Raw genomic sequence first — 19,061 nt, forward strand, 5'->3', positions numbered from 1 at the left:
AGATTGACTGTTGCCTTTCCAGTCTTCCAGTTTACTCCTGGGCCCCACCCATCCCAAATTGAGTGCTACACAGTAAGCCCTGGTGGTTTGCTTTGTGCTTTATTCACTCAGAAGGGTGGGAGTGGGTTTTGTGGGGGGCAGAGTGTCTCCTGAGTTGGTCTGAGCCAGCCTGTCTCACCAGCGCAGACTCGGCCCCTCAGGCCTGGCTCCAAGGCACACCCTCCTCCCACCCCTGCAGGTTGGGAGTGCAGTGGGGCACCTGGTGAGGTGGGGGCTTTGGGGGTCAACAGTCCTAAGCCACGGGATGTGTCAGGAAGGAGGGCGCGAGGTCAGGGGTCAGCCTTCCCGCCAGAGCTCCTGCCTCAGCACCTCTGCAGCCTTCTTCAGCTCCTCTCTCGCGTGCTCCAGCTGCTCCGCGTCCTGCTCCTGGTGGGATCAGAAACGGGGTGGTCAGCGCCCGCCAGAGGCAGGTCTCCTCCGTGGTTACCCGTGAATGGGGGCCATGTCAGCTTGCATAGTGGCAGCCAGCAGTGGTCATCGTGGGCTGTGATAGTGACCACAGTGGTTGCCATAGTCCCAGAAGAGTAATGTTGGCCAGCGTGACCAGTGGTGGGGCCTATGGTGACTGCCCTAGCCAACAGCAGAGGTGCCAACTGGGATGCCATAACCCATTTGGGAGCGGATGGCCATTTCGGTTACAGCCACCAATCATGGAGACACCCTGCTTTCTGCAGTAGTGCCCATGTGCAGTGCCGTGAACCAGGCACAGCATCAGCCTATTCGTGTGGCCAATTTGGTTGTTGGGGACTAGCAATGGTGGCTAAGTGAGACACTTCTGTGCACTAATGACAGCTGTCCGGGTTGCTATAATGAGAGTGGAAACCATCTTGGTCCGGTAGTGGCCCTGCTTGGATGTTCCTGTCCAAGTCCTGGTCACTGTGACCCTTTCATGGTGGGCCTTACTGTTTATGGCCCAACACTGGCTGGTAGCTGTGTGGCAGGAACCCCACTGACAGGTCTACCCTGCTCCCCACTGCCTCCTCTGCTCACCTCCCTCTCCGCAGCCTCTGCCTTCTGCTTGGGCTCAGTTTCCGGCAGGTGGTGGTGGTGGTGCAGCAGGTCCTCGTGCCTCTCTCTTCCCCTGCCCTCTGCCCCCTTCCACAGGCTGTGGCCCCCGCCCAGCACCTGCATGCCCTTCTCAGCCTCGAACTGGGCTGTCTCCTCGTCACTGGCCTGCTCTGCCACCCGCTTCTGGGGGCCACCTCCACCCTCTAGCTGCTGCTTCCACAGGCCCTCAAAGGTCTCTGAGGGCCCCCTCTTCTTTTCCCCCTCTTCCTCTTCACGGTCTTCCTCCTGGCGGAGCTGGCTGTGGAGCTGCTTGCGGATTGCCTGTTCCTGCACTTCAGACTTGTGGATCTTCTCCGCTGCCTCCTCCTCTTCCTCATCCCTCACCTCCTGGCTGGACCTCATCTTCCCAGCCTCCCGCTTCTTGAAATCTCCAACTAGCAGGCCTTTTTCCTCAGTGGATACACAGCTGTAGGGTCCTGTCTCACACATCTCTGGCGGAAAGAGAAAGGATGCTCTTCGTATGGCCAGTTGGGAAACATCTGGAATTCTGGGGCTCACCCAGAGCCCCACCGGGGGACTGCCCAGAACTGGGAGAGGAGGGTCAGGTGCTGAGGACATTGCCCCACCCCCGGACCACTGTAGGGGAGCCCCCAGGGTGGGCTGGGGCCAGGCTGGACATGCTGGGAGAAGAGAGGACACAAGGACTTGGCGGTGACTGGCGTCACCCCCGCCAGCCAAAAACGGAGCCTAAGCAGGAGAGGGAAGAGGCTTTGGAGAGGGAGGTGAGTGGAGGAGGCGAGGAATGGTTGGGGATAAGAGGACACTCTCCAGGCTGCCTGGAACAATGCCAGGTGGGGTGGGAGCTCCCAGAGGAACTGGAGCCTGGGCCCTCCTTACCTTTGTGGAGGAGAGTCGTGCAAGGGCCTCGCTGGGCCTGACCCAGGGTCAGCACTTCTGTGACCACCTCTGCCAGACAGCGGGTCAGCTGAGGGCGAAGGGTCAGAGGGGAACCTGAAGTTAGGGCAGGTGGGGGTAAGGAGAGCAGCTGCAGAGGAGATGACCGTGGGGGAGGCTGGGCAGGACGTCCACACTCCTTACCTCCTCCTTGGAAGGCCTCGGTGCCAACGGAGCAGCGGAGGCTGTGGAGGAAGGAGGTGGGAACTGGGCTCAAGACCCTGGCGCTGTCCCCGATGCTGATCCAAGCGCCAAGGGCGTCCTGGTACCCACAGTCCTCTCCCCAGTTCACCTGCCAGGTGCACTGTCCCCACGGGAAACTCGGCCCATGAAGTCCGTCATCCGACTCCGTGGGCGGCACTGTCCCAGCCCCCCATCACCCGAGTCCCTGCTCCCAGACCACCACCAAGGTGCCCCCTCCCTGGTTTCTGGCACTCACACGCCCCCAGCAGCAGCACCAGCAGCGGGGACAGCGGCAGCACCTGCAGCACCGAGCGCCCGCAGTGCAGCAGCATGGTGAGGCTTCCCGACCAGGGACCTGGTGCTGTGAAGAACCGGGTGGCAGCTCCTTATAACCCGCGCCCCTGGCCTCCGTGAGGGAGGAAGTGACGTCACTGCCGCCCCCTCCCCGCCCGAGGCTGGACAGCAGCTGCGGGGCGCCCGACCTGCCTGAGACCCTCAATTATTCATGGGGACCCACGCCCTGCACCCGCTCCCCTCCTGCTTTTTGGCACCTCAGCATCAGGATGGGAGGGTGCGCGGGGGGAGGGGCGAGATGGAAGTAGGTTTCCCCAGAGAAACCTACAAGCTTAAGCCGTCGCTGGGAGGCAGGGCTAGGTTCAAATCCAGCAGTGGCCACTTACTGACCGACCTCACGCAACTCCTACCCTTCCTTGGCCCGTTTCCTCATCTTGGAAAGCAGGCCTCAAACCTGTTTCCTGAGGTTGTGGCTGGGCTCCTCCTGACTCGCAGCTCCACAGCTGCCAGCCCTGTAGTCCCGGGACAATTGCTTCACCTCTCCGAGACCTGTTTCTCCATTTATAAAATAGGGCTGGTGACAACTTACTCTGTGGCTGAGGCTTGATGGCGAGGATTAAATAAACGAGCGTGTGTATACGCTGACAGGCAGTTCTGGGTGTGGGGAACTGCTCAGGTTGTAGCACCTTCAGTGCTGTAATTTTTGTTGAGCACCTACTATGTGCCTGACCCTCTTGTAGACCCAGAGGCTGCTGCAGTGAAGGCACAGACATTTGAAAAAGGGATGGCAGACGACACTCAAATAATCACATGGTATGTAAGGAGGGAGGAAGGGAGGGACTGTGGGGTTACATGTATGTGGGTGCATCAGTGGGTGCTGGGGGTTTTCCTTTGTGGCCAGGAAGTTCAGGGTAGTTCTCTCTGAGGTGACACTTGGGCAGAGACCTGAGTGATTAAAATGGAGCAACCGCACAAGATCACAAGGGAGTGGATGAGTGAGTGCAAAGACCAGAGTTTTGAACGACCACAGTGTGACAGAGAGAGGGAGAGTGGAAGAGAAAGGCAGGAATCAGATCATGTGGGACCTTGTGGACCACGGTGACAACTCTGTCCTTTCCTGAGTGACTGGAACCACAGGAGGGCTCTGGGCAGGAGGGGAATGGCCTGATGCTGGTGTCCCAGGGTCCCTCGGGCTGTGTGGGACAAGGAGCAGGGAGACAGCAGAGGCTGCGTGACTATCCAAATGGGAGACAGTGGTGGACAGGACCATGGAGGAGCCAGGGACGAGAGGCAGGGGGCGGGATCTGGGAGTATTTTGGAGGTGGAGCTGTGCAGATCGAGTGGATGTGAATGTAAGTGGAGTGAGGATGCCCTGCAGGGCTGTGGCCAGGGGAGCTGGGAAAACGGCTCCATGCACTGCAGGGCACGCCTGAGTGAAGAGCAAGTTTTGGTTTCACTGTTTGTACTGCCTACTGGACCCCGGCCCGAAGCTGGAAACCAAGGGGTGAGGGTGAAATAGGTGAGTATGAGATGCCGCTGTCCTAAAGTAAGGGGAGAGACCTCGGCATCCTCTCAGCTCCCCTGGCGGCCCCCAAGCTACTGTCCAGGTGCCCTGGAAGTTGCTGGACTCCAGCAATGGTCCTTTGATGATTGAGCACTTCTGAGCAATTGCCCAGTACCCCCCGCAAGCTGGCCAGGACCATCTCCTTTGCTCACAGATTCACAAAGGCTGTTGTTCTGACCATTTATTGGGGACCGTCTGCTAAGCACTGAAGTGGGGAGGGGAGAAGGAAGCTTGGAGGCCTCTCTCCTTTCCCCACCCCTAGAGCCTTCAGGTCTCCGGATGTTCTGCTTCCCAGTACAGGCTGGGACCCCTAGTGACAACAGGGTCACTGACTGATTCTGTGGAAATAGGGAAGGGGGGAGGTGGACCCTGGAGTCCACAGGCCCAGGTGTAGAGCTGGTGTGAGGTACACAGATGTCAGGACCGTCCCAGGACAACAGGTCCCAGGGACCCGGGGTCCCCTGAGGTCCAAGAAGCAGCAATAACCCTGGTGGCTGATGAGTCCTCAGCTCAAGACAGGCTGTCCCGGGAGCCTGGGCTTCTGGCGCTGGTTGGGCCCGATGTACTGGAGAGGCACGTGGGTGGGGGCTGTGATCCGATCGGTGCCGAGGTAGGGCTGGAGGGCAGGTGGCACGAGGACTGAGCCGTCCTGGGGACAGAGCAGACCTCAGGCTGCTGCTGCTGCACGAGCCCTCTGCCCTCTGCCCCTCCGGGTGCAATCCTTCGGCCCCTCACCTTTTGCTGATTGCTCTCCAGGAGGGCGATGAGCAGGCGGGGGACAGCACAGGCGGTGGCATTCACCTGGGAGAGGGCCATGCTCAGACAGGGGCCTGCCAGGCCTCCCAGGGAGGGGCTGAGGCCGTGCGGGAAGTGGTGTGGGTGTGGGGAGGTGCAGGTGCTCACCGTGTGGGCAAACTGCAGCTCCCCAGCCTCCGTCTGGAACATGATGTGGAGGCGGCGGCTCTGGAAGTCCGTGCAGTTGGAAGCACTGGTGACCTGGACGAGGGGGTGGGGTTGGGCTGAGGGCATCAGCTGTGGGCGGTGGTGTCATCCGCCTTCCACCCTGTGTCCCCACCAGAGCGGGGGCTCACCTCGCCAAAGCGACCCCGGCCTGGCATCCAGGCCTCAATGTCGAACTTGCGGTAGGCGGGAAGGCCCAGTTCCTGGGTGGGCATGTCCAGGACCCTGCAGCCACGGAGAAAGACAAGGTGAGGTTCAGGGTGAGGAGGAGAGAAAAAATGGAAACGATGGAAGAGAAGGTAACCAAAAAAGTGGGCAATGGAAGTAACAAAGAAGATAGTGGCAGAGGGGACACCTCCTTGAGGCAGGGGCTGGTGATGGAGAAGCAGATACAGTAAGAGGGACAGGAAGGAGCTGATGGGAGAGGAGGCCGGGGAGGAGAAAAGGCACGTGGCCACATCTCCAGGCTGTCCACCACAGCCAGTCTCACTGTCTGTAATAACAGCATCCCCAGTTTTTGTAATGGGTCATGCAGAAAGATGTTTGCATTTCTGTGTCTTTTGAAAGCTACATGTGACTGGCGGTGAGAGGGGAAGTAGGCATCCAACACTCAGGGGCGTGTCCCCTTCTCATGGGGCCGGGAGGGGCCGGCAGGGACCACGCATGGGAGGCAGCACCCTAGGGATGGGGAGCAACAGGGAGGAAGGGGCCTGGGTCTCAACCCTGTGCTGCTTAAGCTGTGGTTACAACCCCATAACCCTAATGAGGACTTCAGAGGTTGATAGGCAGAGAGCCTATGTACAATGGTAATACAGGGAAAAGGAGGCGGGGGAGAAGTGGGGAGGATTTTCAAAATGGAGAAGCATCAGCCCAGCATCTACCTCCTCGCCCCCCTCACCCTCCACCGCAGCCGCCCCCTCCGCACCGGAAGTGCAAGCCCAGCTCTGTCAAGATCTCCATCTGCAGGGACAGAAACTCCTCCAGCAGCTGTGAGCTCTGTTCCAGTCCTGGGCCTGTCACCCCAAACATCTCCACCTGGGGCAGAGCAGGGGCACAGGAGTCAGGAGACCCTGGGCTGTGGGGGTGACCCCCCAAAGCGCCTGCTATGCCAACCTTGGTGAAGTGGTGCACTCGGTACAGCCCCCACGGCTCCTTCCCTGTGTCGGTCTCTGCCCGGTAGCAGGTACTGGAACAAACCATTCTGGGGGGGCAAGCGGGGGAGGTCAGGGAGGGGAGAGGGAATGTCACAGGTGGGGACAAGGTCTACAGGAACTGAGCATCACCTGATGGGCAGGTCCCTGAAGGCCACGGAATGGTCCATGAAGTAGCCTGGAAGGAGAGGGGGACAGAATGGGTCAGCCAGGGCCGCCTTCCAACCACAGGCAACTTCTGAGAGGATCAGAAAAGGTGTCCCCTCTGGCAGATGCAACCTCCCGTCGGGGCACAGTCGATGGCCTGACGTCTGTACCTGTCCGGCCCTGGGGTTGCTGAGGTGTCCTGGGCAGGCGGCTGCCCCGCTCAGGATGCTCCAAGTCGTCCCCCCACAATCCCTTCTGCTCTGAGGGCCCTGGAGGTGGACTCGCCCCTGGCCCCAGGCACGTGCTCACCTGCAAGCCCCACCTCTGCTGTCCCGGCCAGGTTGAGGTCTTCAAAACGGGAGGGGTCGATGTTGTAAATTTGGGACGGGTTGGCATTTGGGGTCATCCCGCAGCCTTCCTGAGGAGGAGGCCAAGCCACAGAGGTCGGGGCAGGTAACCATGGTATCCTCCATCTTTGCAGTCACAACCCTACTTGTCCCCTAGGAGCATCTGGAATGACCCTGGCCTCCCAGTTCCGTCCTAACCCCTGGAGCCAGCCCCAGGACTCTTTCCTCGGGGGGCCGACTAGTCTCCCTGCCCAGGCCCCCCAGAACGGGGCCCGACACACAGCTTAGCATAGAGAACAGAGTCCTCACTCACAAACACAGCTCCTCGGAGAAGGTCTGGCACCGTCATGGGGGTGAAGCCCTGTGTGGGGGAAGGGAAGGGATGAGAAGCGCAGGCAGGACCCCCGCTGGACCCTGAGCTCAGGCCTGAAGAAGGGACACTGCAGATGGGCCAACAGTGCCCCCTGCCACTCCAAAGTCCACTCCACTCCAGAGGACACTGAGGAAGACCCAAGTAGTGGGCTTGGAGCTGGCCCTGGGGTCCCTGTCATTGGGACCCTCTTCTGGTGCTTGACGGCTTCCACACTCAAATCATCCCACACAGAGCAGCCAGAAGTATAGTTTGATCATGTTCTTTGCCTGCTCAATTTAAATGAAGCCCCCCAGGGCTCCCCAGGGAGCATTCAAGGCCCTCATCACGGCCAATGCCTCATGCACTCAGCATCTGCCGGCCCCTCTGTTTTCAGAGCACGTGGTTCCCCAGCACTCCTTTCCCGTGGTGGGCAGGCGGTGAGTGCATGGTTACAAGGATGGCTCTGCCTCGCGCCTACACCTAAGCCTTAAGGCCTTGGGCGACTTACTCCAGGCCTCAATTTCTCCATCTCTACAGTGGGGGTAACACTAGTCCCCACCTCATGAAGTTGCCATAAAAATGAAATGTGTCAATGATACATACAAAGTTCTGAAAACAGGGACTAGAACAGAGGTCACACCCCTCCTCAACGCTTTGAGCCTTCTGAGGTCAGCTTCAACACCTCCCGCTCCGGGTAGCCCTTCCATCCTTGCCCATACCCGGTGGATGAGCTTGTTGAGTGTGAAGTTGACCAGGCCGTGTTGCAGGAGGGCTCCAGCCCCACGCAGGTAATAGGAACGGTGGCCAGACACGTGGGACAGGCGCCTGGGAGACAGATGGGCACACAGGCATGGGCACGCGGGTTAGGGCTGGCGGGGAGAGGGAGCCCACACACCCTGGGGCAGAGGCCCAGCTGCCAAACGGGAGACCGGGCATCAAACATTCATGCAGGGTGTGGCCTTGGTGGTTCAACATCCCATGCTGGGCAGGGGGAGGCAGAGCCGGCAGCCAGCTGTTGGGGTGGAAAAGGCTGGGCAGAAGGGGCTGGGGGGGCTCACTTCTGACGGATGATGTCGAGTTTCTCGGCAATTTCCAGGTGGCCCCGGGGTTGGAAGGAGAAAGCTGGATGTGGATGAAAAGCAATGGGGTGAGAAGGGGTGGGGGGACTGGGACAGAGAAAATGAAGATTAGAGAGAGACAGCAAGAAGGAAAGGCAGCAAGACAAAGGGAGAGAAAAGAAGAGAGAGGAACACAGACCTGGAAAAGGGACAGAGAGAGGAAGGAAGAGAAGAGAGAGAGGGAAAAAGAAGGAGGCAGAGACAGAAAAGGAGAGGAAGGGAGACAGGGAAGAAGGGAACCCTAGGTGGAAAGGAGAGAGAATCAGAGAGAAAGGGAGACACACAGAGCCAGGGAAGAAAAGCACATGAGAGAGGGAGCCCAGGACAGAGCCATCAGCCGGCCAGACACACGCCTGGGCACACACAGAGACAGCAGGGTGGAAGGGCCCGAGGGGGTGAGGGGACAGAGAATGAAAACAGAACCGCTCCAGACACACTGGCGCGAGGCAGTGAGCTGGAGCCACCTCCGCCATGCCTGGGGCTCTACAGGTGCGAGTGCAGTCCCAGACCCTAGCAGCCCTGCCCCCGCCTAGGGTCCCTAGGTCTGAGTGTGACCCACCTGGTTTGTCTCCAATCACATGCAGCACTCGGGCCCGGCTCTCATCCCCAACGGGCTGCAGAGAGACAGAGGGCATCACCGGGAAGGTGACACTAGGCAAGCCCCTGGCCACCTGCTGCCCAGCACCGGGCTTACCACGTCTGGGTGGGTCTGGTTGGGCAGCCTCAGTGCCCGCAAGTAGAACTGCTCCTCAAGCAGGGCCTTCTTGGGGTACAGGAGCACGAGCTGCTTCCGGATCTCCCGACCATGTGCCCGCAGACTCTGGTATTGGGGGTCCTGAGGGTGGGACAAGCAGGGTCATCCCAGGACAGGGTGGGGGAGTCCCTCAACCAGCCTGACTGGGATCCTGGCTGGCGGATCCTCATGGTAAACATTCGTTGCCTCCTCTTTTGGCCCAATATCCTTAATTTCCTTTAGGAAACCTCCCTTCTCCCCTCCCCTTCACATGGCATGTCCATGGGGATATGACTCAGGCCTGGATTACTGGAACACTCCATTGCCTTGGCCACAGTGATTGGCTCAAATAGAGGCACATGACACAAGCCAAACTCATGTGAATAGGCCCAGGACTATGGCTGGAGCTGTCAGGGAATAAGAGGGAAGCAGAACCAAATATGAAGCCAGGACCTGGATCCAGCTGTACCTGAAGCTTACATTTTAGTTTCATGAATTGATAGTGCCTGGTTTTCTTTTTTCCTTAATCCTGTTTGAGTTGCCACATACAATGGAGGAATCATGACCATCACTGTCACACACAATGGGGGAATCATGACTGATATGATGCCTGCTGCCCAGCCCCCACCAGGGACAGGACAGCATCTCCCCTGGTACCTGCTGTGCTTGATTACTGTCCTGGTTCACCTGGTAGAAGAGAGAGAGACAGGGAGATTAGGTGGATGAAGTTGGAGGTGGGGAGGAGGGAGGGTGAAAGGTCAAACAGGGCCAAGGGATCTGCATTCCTTGCTTTGCTAATGCCTGGCTGGGTCCCTCCTGGCCTGTGCCTCAGTTTCTGCCAGTAAAGCTGGGAGGAGGCAAAATAACATAATAGAAATCACTGCTGCAGCCCTTTTTTGAGTGCTGCCTCACACCTGGCTCCATATAGAGGGCCTTTGCACGGTCCTATTTCTTCACAGTGTACTCCACGAGGCTGGCACCAACATGACCTCGTCTTGTGGATGAGAAAACTGAGGCTTGGAAAGACAGTCTGTGAGAGTGTATGTAGAGGCCTGCGACCAAGGGCCTTCGACACTCTGAGCCTCTGTGAGACCGAGCAGCACAGGGAATCAGACAGACCTGGTCTGCATGCTGGGTGCTGACCAGCTGGGTGCCCTGGGCAACTCTCCACCCCTCCCTGAGCCTTGGTATCCCCACTGTGAAACAGGGTGCCCAGCAGGCCGGTGCGCGGCTTCCCTGAGACGATGTGCCAGCACTCACTGACCACTCACTGAGGTCTACTGTGTGTTTGTTTGTTTTTTAATCCTCACCTGAGGACAGTTTTCATTGCTTACAGAGAGAGAGAGGGAGGGGGGAAAGGAGAGAGAGAAACATCTATAGGAGAAACATCGATTGGTTGCCTCTTGTATGTGTCTGGACCAGGATTGAACTTGCAACCTAGGTATGCGCCTTGACTGGGAATCAGTCCTGCAAACTTTTGGTGCACGGGATTACACTTCCACCAGCCAAGCCACTCCGCCAGGGCTCAACAGTGTTGTTTTCGTCGTCTGCCCCCCGTGCTGCACATGGCCCAGGGCCTGGCTCGCCCGCAGCAGGGCCCTGGGAGATGCCGTCAGTGTTGAGAGAGGCCTTCCAGCAGAGTGGTGAAAAGCAGCCCCAATGCCGGGAAACAAATCCTGCTGCCCCATTTCCTGGCTGAGTCTCAGGCACGTTTTAACCCCTTGGGGCCTCAGCCTGAATTGGGTTTGCACTGTAACTGTCTCAGAGTTGTGAGAATCAAGAGTAAGGAAAGCACCTAGAACAGTACCTGGCACACAGTGATTGGTATACAAACGTCTGCTATTATCTTTGTGACTGTCTTTCAGTCCTCCACGGTAGATGCTGTTGGCTGTCTACTGCAAACTCGCCACCCTCCTTCCTCCTTTCCCACAGGCCCCGGACTCAGTTTGCCCGCCTAGGCAGTCTGGAGTGCAGGAAATGTGGGCGCAGGTGAGGTTGTCTCTTGTTGCCGACAGGTGTGGGGGTGGGGTCTGGGCCTATGAGAATGAGGGCGCTCTGCTGGAGGCTCCAGGGAAGGTCTCCTTGCTCTTGAAAAAGGCACTCAAGCCAGAGAAGTGCCATTTCCTGCCTTTGGCAGAGTCACTAGAAGAGACGCTATATTACCACTACTACGGCAGCCACCTTGGAACTATGAGAGGGGAAACTGAGTTCAAATCACCACAGCGAAGTCATGGGTAGAGACAGAGGGAAAGGAACTGGGTTGGGGATGCTGGAGGAGCTGCTAATTTATTGACCCCAGTGTCCTGGATAGCATGTAATGTGAAGTAATCAATGTCCACATCCTCCTTCAAGTTCCTGCCATTGGGTTTCTCATGACAGCAGCCAGAGGTGCCTTGGCCGGGTGGCTCGGTTGGACGGACCGTCGTCCTATACATCCAAAGGGTTTGTGTTTGATCCCTGGTTAGGGCACGTAAGGGAGGCAACCGACTGATGTTTCTCACAGCGATGTTTCTCACAGCAATGTTTCTCTCTTGCCTCCCCCCATTTCCTCTTTCTCTAAATTCAGTAACATATCCTTGAATGAGGATTAAAAAAAAAAAGAAAAAGCAGCCAGAGGCATCCTGGCCCCACCCCCCAGCCACCTGGGACCCCCATTCTCACCAGCAGGGTCCGCACTGCCTCAGCCACGGCCCCCTTCTCATCCTCCAGGCTCTGGATCTGCTCCTGCAGCTGCCTCAGCTCCCGCCATGTCGAGATCTGGGGATGGACACAGCAGGGAAAGCTGTGAAGTGGCCCCATCCTTTGCCCCTTCTGGCTGGAGCCTCACCACACTGGCCACCAGGACCACTGGTAGGCTGAGGCAGAGACCCTCACTGCTCATGGTAGCCATTCTTCCTTGCTTCTCTTCAGCACTAGGATTTCCCGATGCTTCTTTTTGGATTGGATGATGGGCCCTAAGGATAGCTGAACACGACAACATCCTAAGGGACACACAGCAAGAAGATGAAAGGATCTGGGACGATCCATCCCCTGAGGGACGTGGAGCTGAGGCCCCCGGAGCACTCAACTCTTGACTCCCATGTCAGAGCAAAAGAGCTTCTATCTGAGGGGCTGCCACAGCCGCTAACCCTGCACTCTCCAACATGGGTCAGGAGGGGCAAGAAAGGCTGGCACCCCAGCTATCATTTCCTGGGTGCGAATACTGACATGGAGGCCGTCTGGGAGCCCAGGTCCCTGGGCAAATCCCTTTGTCCTCTCTGGTTGCAGTGACCCTTAGACAAAATGGTACAGACGCTGTCTTAGTGCTCCAGGACTGGGAATCTGAAGGGGAAAGCGGAACCCAGGGTGGGCTGCTACTCGCTTGGTGGCTCCTCCTGGAAGATCCCTGGACATTTCATGCTCACCATGTGCAAAGTGACTCTGAGAAAAGCATTTCCCTCAAATCTGCTCCTCCTCCTTGAGGACAGCCCCACCAACTCCTGTCGCCCACCCCAAAGCCCTGGGCCTCCTCCTGGATGCCAACCCAGCCCTGAGCCCAGGTACATGTCCTGTCCTTTCTGTCTGTGAATATCCATCAAATCCGTCCTCCTGCCCAGCCTTCAGGAGCAAATCACACGTCCTACTATTACCTGCAAAGCCACGTGCCACATCCTTCTTCACACTTCACGCCCCAAAGAAGTGTCTTTTAAGCTTTGGAATGTGATCCGTTACTGGGTTATAACATTCATTTAGGATCTCTAAATCTGCACTTTAAAACACTGGTAAATGTACATTGAATTTACCAAGTTTGTCATTTTTAAGCATACAGTTCAGTGGCACAAAGTACATTCATACTGTTGTGTTATCTTGACCCCTATCCATCTACAGAACTTGTTCATCTTCCCCACCTGAAACTGTATCTTAAACACCAACTTCCCTTCTCCCCTCCCCTAGCCCTTGGCAACCAGCATTCTTCTGTCTCTATGAAGCTGATTACGCTAAGTGGAATCATATAGTATGTCTTTTTATAAGTGGATTTTTTCCACTTAGCACAATGTCCTCAAGGTTCATCTGTGACATAGCATATGGCAGGACTTCCTTTTTAAGGCTCAGTATTCCGGGGTGTGTGTGTGTGTGTGTGTGTGTGTGTGTCCCACTTTGCTTATACATTCATCTGTCAATGGACACTTAGGTTATTTCCACATATTGGCTATTGTGAATAATGCTGCCACGAGATACAAATATCTGTTCAAGGACCTGCTTTCAGTTCTTTGGGGCATATACCCAGAAGTGGAACTGCTGGGTCATACGGTAACTCTACGTGTAGTTTTGGGAGGAACTGCCAGACTGTTTCCCAAAGTGGATGGAACATTTTACATTCCCACCAACAATGCAGAGGGTTCCAATTTCTCTACACCCTTGCCCAAACTTGTTATTTCCTGCTTTCTTGACAACAGCCATCCTAGAGGGTGTCTAAGCTAGCACTTTTAAAATTAAATATAATAAAACACAAGAATATATCACACATAGTAAGAGCAAGAATTGTCAATAAACTTTGGTTTTGTCTTTGGGTGTGTGTCCTGGATCAGGATGTACGATGTTTCTTACTCTTGGCCACAAAATTTGGAAGACAGAGTAAAGGCGGTGACACTCTAAATTACCTGCCTGTATGCTTTGGTGGCAGTGCTGGTCCCTCCACCTGGGACACTCTTCTCCTCTGTTCCCCTGGCTAACATCACTCACCCCACAAATGTTTGCCCAATGCCACCTCCTCTGAGAAGCCCTCCCAGTACTGTGTCCTTTACTCTGTCATCACAGCACTTACCAAAGATTAATTTTATGTTTTTAATTGTATGTTAAATATCTCTTTCACTAGACTGTGAACTCAGATTGCCCTGCTCACAAGGAAGCATAGTGGAATAGTCAAGACTGGCTTCTGGAGCCAAATGGCATTGTTCAAATTCCCACCTGTCACTCACAAGCATCATGATTTGGGCAAGTTACCGTATTTTTTGGACCATAAGAAGCACCCAGGTTTTAGAGGAAAATAGGAAAAAAATTTATTTATTTATTTATTTATTTTTAGAGAGGGAAGGGAGGGAGAAAGAGAAAGAGAGAGAAACATCAATATGCAGTTGCTGGGGGTTATGGCCTGCAACCCAGGCATGTACCCTGGCTGGGAATCAAACCTGGGACACTTTGGTTCCCAGTCCGCGCTCAATCCACTGAGCTACACCAGCCAGGGCGGAAAAAAATTTTGAAGCAAAGAATGTGGTAAAATATTTAATAACATAAGTGACACAATATTTCACCAATGTAAGTGTAAACAGAAGTCAACAGCAGCAGCATTAATAACCATTATTCCTCCCAAATGGCGGCAGCACGGGGCGGGGGGGCGCGGAGTGAGTCTTATAGTCCGAAAAATACGGATAATTATCTTTTCTGAGACTTAGCTTCTCTTCTGATAAAATGGGGGAAATAATGGCACCTACTTCCTGGTGTTCTTGCAAAACTTAAATGATTTAGGTTCATATGTACAAAGCACTTAGAACAGGATGGTAGGCAAATCCAAGAGAGGGCTGCAAGGATTTGGGGTCTCCACCATTCCTCACCTAGAAGTATGGTGATCCTGGTTTCAGTTCCCCAAAAGATAGCATTATAGAAGTGCTGTGTATTTTATTATTACTCACCACCTATTCTCAACACCAGGAACATAGGCGCTCCTTACATACTGGTTTATTCATTAAATAACCCTATTTAACTGCCTACTATGCGTGGGGGCAGATGCAGGACCTTTCACTCTCTAAAGGCAAGAACCACTCCCACTCTCCCACTCCGTCAGATTCACACCCCGGTTTCCCTCCCCCCCCCCCCCCCGCCTTTGCATTTGGTCCTAGGATAGCCTGGCATGAAGTCGAAGCACAGGGAACGTGAGCACAAAGTTCCTAGCGCAGAGTAGATACCCAGCCCGCTTTATGGAACAAGAGCATAATGGGTAGTTTGGAGAACAGGGACTTTGCACTCCGGGCACAACTAGCACATTCGTGAGGGCCAAGCACAATACTGGTTACTTTCGGGAGGGAACTAAAATTCCTTCAAGGAGACCGCTCGCAGCTGGAGAGCGTCTCGCACGCCCACTTTTCCGTAAAGCGAACAGCCAATAGGCAAAGAGCTTCGGCCCCACGCCGGCTTCGCCCAAGGAAGCTCACTCACGATCGCCTGCAGGTCTTCTGGCCGCAGCTCCCCCTTGCGGTGTTCTAGGGTGCGCGCGACTTCTTCCGGGCATGCGCAGAGCCGCTCCATGTCCAGCTGAGGGAGTGCACTATAGCCATCGCGCGCGTGCTCATACAGGAGGTTCCGGACTCGTCTCTCGGTTGTGAAACTCCTCTTTGGGCTCTGGTTGCACACACAACCTCTCCGGGGTGGGATCCCTCGGCAGGCCACAAAAGACCACAAACGCCGTGCTGTGGACGCAGCCATCTTGGCAGGAGAACTAGCAGACACGCATCCTTCGTCCCGTCCACTCCGCATTTAGACCAATTGCAAAGCAGTGTCCTGCTCTGGATGAGCCACTCAGACCCTGGAATAGGTGAGCCCCTCCCATATCCGAGAAAAGTGTACCGAGATTGACTTTGTCGTTGCCCAATAGTAGTCTGTGCTACGCCTGTCTTGTACGTGAGGCAGAACCAGCCAATCCCAGCTGGGCTAACCCCCCGGAAGTGGCAAGAAGCTGGATTCTGCGTGTCTGCGGGCCTTACTAGGGTCGGTGAGGTCGAAAGGATGCTGGACTATCTGTAAACCTCTCCGGTTCTCTCAGTTTCCCTTTAGTATGCAGGCGTGGGCAGTGGGGTCCCCAAGAGCCTTCCCAAAGGAAGGCGTCACAGGACATTACTTAAATTTAACCAGAAGGTCCTGAGAGCGGGAAGGGGAGAATTTGGGTCCTTGTCCAACTACGGTCACTTCCCCCTACTCCTTTCTGAGTCTGTTATCCACTAATACAGGAACGCTGCAGGCGCGGAATGTCCTGGTCCCACCTTCTCCGTGGCCTCAACACGTCCTTAAGTTATGGTAAGTGGGAGTCGTGAGCTGCAGAGACGAGGCTGGATGACGCTTATCTCCTCTGGGACGTGAGTGCCTCTGCCGCAGGATGGTTGCACGGTGGGTTTTGGTGGAGCTCGGGGTGCAAAAGCAAGATATGAGAAGTGGTTGCATTGAGGGCTACTTAGCATCGGGTGAGTACCAGGAGTTTGATTCAATTACTTATTTCTTTAGTAACTGCTCTACTTACTAAATACCACCGTGGTAGTAGAGACATCCAAGCAAAGCGTTTACGTGTTTAATATTTTTCAAGAGCCTTGTATGTGCCAGGCACTGAATGGGTCGCTTTGTTTATGAACTTACTCCTTCTACAAACATTTAACTACTTCTCATGGGCCATGCCCTTTGTGAGGTATTTCATTCACTTATTTACTATGCAAACCTTTATTAAGCACTTTCTGTTTGACATTCACCAAGGATCACAAGGCTGAGCATGATAGGCCTGCACTCTGCCTGGGGAATCTGGGTTAGCTTAACATGCAGGTTTAATGGTAGCTTCTCACACGTGGTGCTCAGGAGGGAGACTTGATTATGGAGGACACTGAGAGGTGAAGAGTCTTGCTGAAGGGCACACCACTAGGAAGAGACTGCTAGGAATGGCTCATCCCCTTTGAGGATTCTGCTGTGTGAGACAAAGATGTGGAAATGGAGAGTAGGGCCAGGACCTACCCTGTATATAGAGGGGACTTTGGATATGAAAGGGCATCCAGCCCTGGCTGGTGTGGCTTAGTGGGTTGAGCACCGGTCTGCAAACCAAAAAGTTGCAGGTTCGATTCCCAGTCAGGGCACATACTTGGGTGTGGCCCAGGTTCCCCAGTTGGGTACATGCAAGAAGCAGTCAGTCAATGTATCTCTCACACATTGATGTTTCTTTCCCTCTCTTTCTACCTCCCTTCCCCTCTCTCTAAAAGTAAACAAATAAAATCTTAAAAAGAAAAGTAAGGGCATCCATGCCAGTGACAGGAAAGGATGGACCTTAAATTGGACTGGGAACTTTTTTTTTTAGATTTTTATTTATTTATTTTTAGGGGGGGGAGGGAGAGAGGGAGAGAAACAATAATGTGCGGTTGCTGGGGGTCATGGCCTGCAACCCAAGCATGTACCCTGACTGGGAATCGAACCTGCGACACTTTGGTTCGCAGCCCACGCTCAATCCACTGAGCTACGCCAGCCAGGGGACTGGGAACTCTTAAGAGTGCATGATCCAGGGCTATCTCAGTCACCACCGTGCTTCCATTATTGGGTCCAAGACACAGTAGGTGAGATATAAATGTTGGCAAGAATCCAGCTATCTTAGAGTCTTTTTGCATTCTACATTCTATCTATGAGCAGATCCTGTGGGTCTGCCTTGGAAATATATTCCCTCCCCCACCTGCCTTTCCTCTTCCTACAGTGCAGCTACACTTCTGTCCTTTCTGTTGCTGTGTTTGGGGACACAGGCTGCAGCTGGGTGAACGAGGGGATGAGTGGGGAGATGAGGTGAAGGAAGTACCGGGGCCAGACCATGTGGGGCCTTGTGGGAGGACTTTGATTCTTACCCTGAGTGAGATGGCCCCACAGGAGGCAGTGGGAAGGGAAAGGATGTGATCTGACCTAGGTATGCACAGCATCCCTCTGGCTGCATGTTGGAACAGATAGTAGGAGTCAGAAGACCCAGGAGGAGAAGGACACAGAAGAAGAGGGTGGACAGGACCCTAGTGGGTACAGTGGAGACAGCACAAGTTATTGTAGGTGTGATGCACGGAACAGTAGGTGAACATTGTGAGCTCATTTGCTTTTATTATCTTTAAACAGCATTAAAATTAATACTTCCCTTGCAGAATGAAATGAGTTAATTGATGCAAAATGCTGAAAATAGAACCTTAACATGTGGTAGTTGCTCAATAAATGTTCGTTGTTATTACTGTTATCTGTGAGTACCCGGAAAATATAAATAGGGATCTTATAAAGTGCTTGGAACGGTGCCTAGAACACCAGAATTGGATCGTTAATACTGTTATCTGTTCCCTGGGATAATACCCCCCCCCCCTTGCCCTCCTGGTTGTGTCTCTCCAGGTATAGCCATGGTCCCCCAGCTCTGGGCCATCCGCCCCATGGCCACCCTGAACCAGATGCACCGCCGGGGCCCTCCAAAGTGGCCACCTACAAAACTGGGTCCCACAGAAGGCCGGCCACAGCTGAAGGGTGTAGTTCTGCGCACATTCATTCGTAAACCCAAAAAGCCCAACTCGGCCAACCGCAAGTGCTGCCGCGTGCGCCTCAGCACAGGCCGGGAGGCTGTCTGCTTCATCCCGGGAGAGGGCCACACCCTACAGGAGCATCACATCGTGCTGGTGCAGGGCGGCCGGACCCAAGACCTTCCTGGCGTCAAGCTCAAGGTTGTGCGTGGCAAGTATGACTGTGGCCATGTGCAGAAGAAGAAGTGACCACCAGGTGCATGGTTGTGCCGGGATTCATGCAGAATAAGAAGAACCTTTGTCTCTGGGTTCCTACAATATCTTCGGGAAGCTAGGCCAGCTCTAGAAGCAGCCTGTCCTGGTTCAAATCCTGGCTTTGCCTCTTTCATTTCCCTCTTCCATCAGGACTACCAATAATAGCCCATGGAGGTCCTGGGTGTGAATTAGAAAAAGGTGCCCCTCTGCCAACACCCTGGGTGTCCACATATAGAGTGTTGGTCAGGAGACTGCATCTGCTGGGCCAGTACACTGTACTGCCACCTCACGGGAAGGGTTTGCAATAAATACACAGACCCTGTGGTTGTGATGTGTACCACTTGCCGCGTTTACCTTCTCTGTGGTCTTGGCAGCTGACATGTCCTCTGGGCCTCTGCTCCGTCCTCTACCCACAGCATCCCCTTTGATGGGTTTGGTGGATAGTAGACACTCTGCACACAGCACATGCTGATGGGAACTCAGTTTTAAGTTTTGGCATCTGGTAGCAGAACTGAGACCCAGTTCCCCTTCCTGCCGGTCCTGGGACCTGGGCAAGGGAAGTCCCACCCCCATGCTTCCTCCTGAAAGTGGCAGTAATTGTAATGGTGGCAATGAAGGGGCATCAAGAAAGGACTGAATGGGGGTTGCCGCTGCCTACATGGGAACTTCTTGAGAATTCTG

General features: G+C 54.8%; 3 protein-coding genes across 8 annotated transcripts; 1 reads left to right on the top strand and 2 right to left on the bottom strand.

Annotated features, from left to right (window-relative positions):
* Positions 1–83: 83 nt before the first annotated feature.
* Positions 84–4,086, bottom strand: CCER2 (coiled-coil glutamate rich protein 2). The gene is made up of 5 exons (XM_028530291.2): positions 2,462–4,086; positions 2,167–2,207; positions 1,966–2,053; positions 1,051–1,559; positions 84–426 (listed from the first exon to the last, which is right to left on the bottom strand). The coding sequence occupies exons 1-5, from the start codon at positions 2,535–2,537 to the stop codon at positions 337–339; spliced, it is 804 nt and encodes a 267-aa protein (XP_028386092.1). The 5' UTR covers positions 2,538–4,086; the 3' UTR covers positions 84–336.
* Positions 951–18,720, top strand: MRPS12 (mitochondrial ribosomal protein S12). 6 transcript variants are annotated; one of them, XM_036013144.1, is made up of 4 exons: positions 951–964; positions 8,173–8,177; positions 15,852–15,918; positions 18,004–18,720. In XM_036013144.1, the coding sequence occupies exons 3-4, from the start codon at positions 15,870–15,872 to the stop codon at positions 18,372–18,374; spliced, it is 420 nt and encodes a 139-aa protein (XP_035869037.1). In that variant the 5' UTR covers positions 951–964; positions 8,173–8,177; positions 15,852–15,869; the 3' UTR covers positions 18,375–18,720. The 6 variants fall into 6 exon arrangements, with proteins under 6 accessions (XP_035869037.1, XP_035869035.1, XP_035869033.1 ...); XM_036013140.1 differs by lacking the exons at positions 951–964; positions 8,173–8,177 and adding exons at positions 15,311–15,439; positions 15,997–16,082; XM_036013142.1 differs by lacking the exons at positions 951–964; positions 8,173–8,177 and adding an exon at positions 15,305–15,439.
* On the bottom strand, positions 4,230–15,405 carry SARS2 (seryl-tRNA synthetase 2, mitochondrial). Its single transcript, XM_028529498.2, has 16 exons — positions 15,064–15,405; positions 11,533–11,628; positions 9,529–9,558; positions 8,833–8,973; positions 8,698–8,752; positions 8,079–8,142; positions 7,740–7,845; positions 6,982–7,029; positions 6,631–6,739; positions 6,307–6,352; positions 6,137–6,224; positions 5,949–6,058; positions 5,155–5,248; positions 4,967–5,059; positions 4,799–4,864; positions 4,230–4,712 (listed from the first exon to the last, which is right to left on the bottom strand). The coding sequence occupies exons 1-16, from the start codon at positions 15,379–15,381 to the stop codon at positions 4,569–4,571; spliced, it is 1,608 nt and encodes a 535-aa protein (XP_028385299.2). The 5' UTR covers positions 15,382–15,405; the 3' UTR covers positions 4,230–4,568.
* Positions 18,721–19,061: the final 341 nt, after the last annotated feature.

Source organism: Phyllostomus discolor, chromosome 12, assembly GCF_004126475.2.
Source record: "Phyllostomus discolor isolate MPI-MPIP mPhyDis1 chromosome 12, mPhyDis1.pri.v3, whole genome shotgun sequence".
Lineage (NCBI taxonomy): Eukaryota > Metazoa > Chordata > Mammalia > Chiroptera > Phyllostomidae > Phyllostomus > Phyllostomus discolor.

Coding starts and splice junctions, on each gene's coding strand:
- CCER2 (XM_028530291.2), bottom strand. CDS start 2,537: ATGCTGCTGCACTGCGGGCGCTCGGTGCTGCAGGTGCTGCCGCTGTCC. Junction 2,208..2,461: donor GGTGCTGCTGCTGGGGGCGT/GTGAGTGCCAGA, acceptor CTTCCTCCACAG/CCTCCGCTGCTCCGTTGGCA. Junction 2,054..2,166: donor CGAGGCCTTCCAAGGAGGAG/GTAAGGAGTGTG, acceptor CTTCGCCCTCAG/CTGACCCGCTGTCTGGCAGA.
- SARS2 (XM_028529498.2), bottom strand. CDS start 15,381: ATGCGGAGTGGACGGGACGAAGGATGCGTGTCTGCTAGTTCTCCTGCC. Junction 8,143..8,697: donor TGTGATTGGAGACAAACCAG/GTGGGTCACACT, acceptor ATCCACATCCAG/CTTTCTCCTTCCAACCCCGG. Junction 6,059..6,136: donor GAGTGCACCACTTCACCAAG/GTTGGCATAGCA, acceptor GCTCTGCCCCAG/GTGGAGATGTTTGGGGTGAC.
- MRPS12 (XM_036013140.1), top strand. CDS start 15,415: ATGAGCCACTCAGACCCTGGAATAG. Junction 15,919..15,996: donor CAACACGTCCTTAAGTTATG/GTAAGTGGGAGT, acceptor CCTCTGCCGCAG/GATGGTTGCACGGTGGGTTT. Junction 16,083..18,003: donor TGAGGGCTACTTAGCATCGG/GTGAGTACCAGG, acceptor GTGTCTCTCCAG/GTATAGCCATGGTCCCCCAG.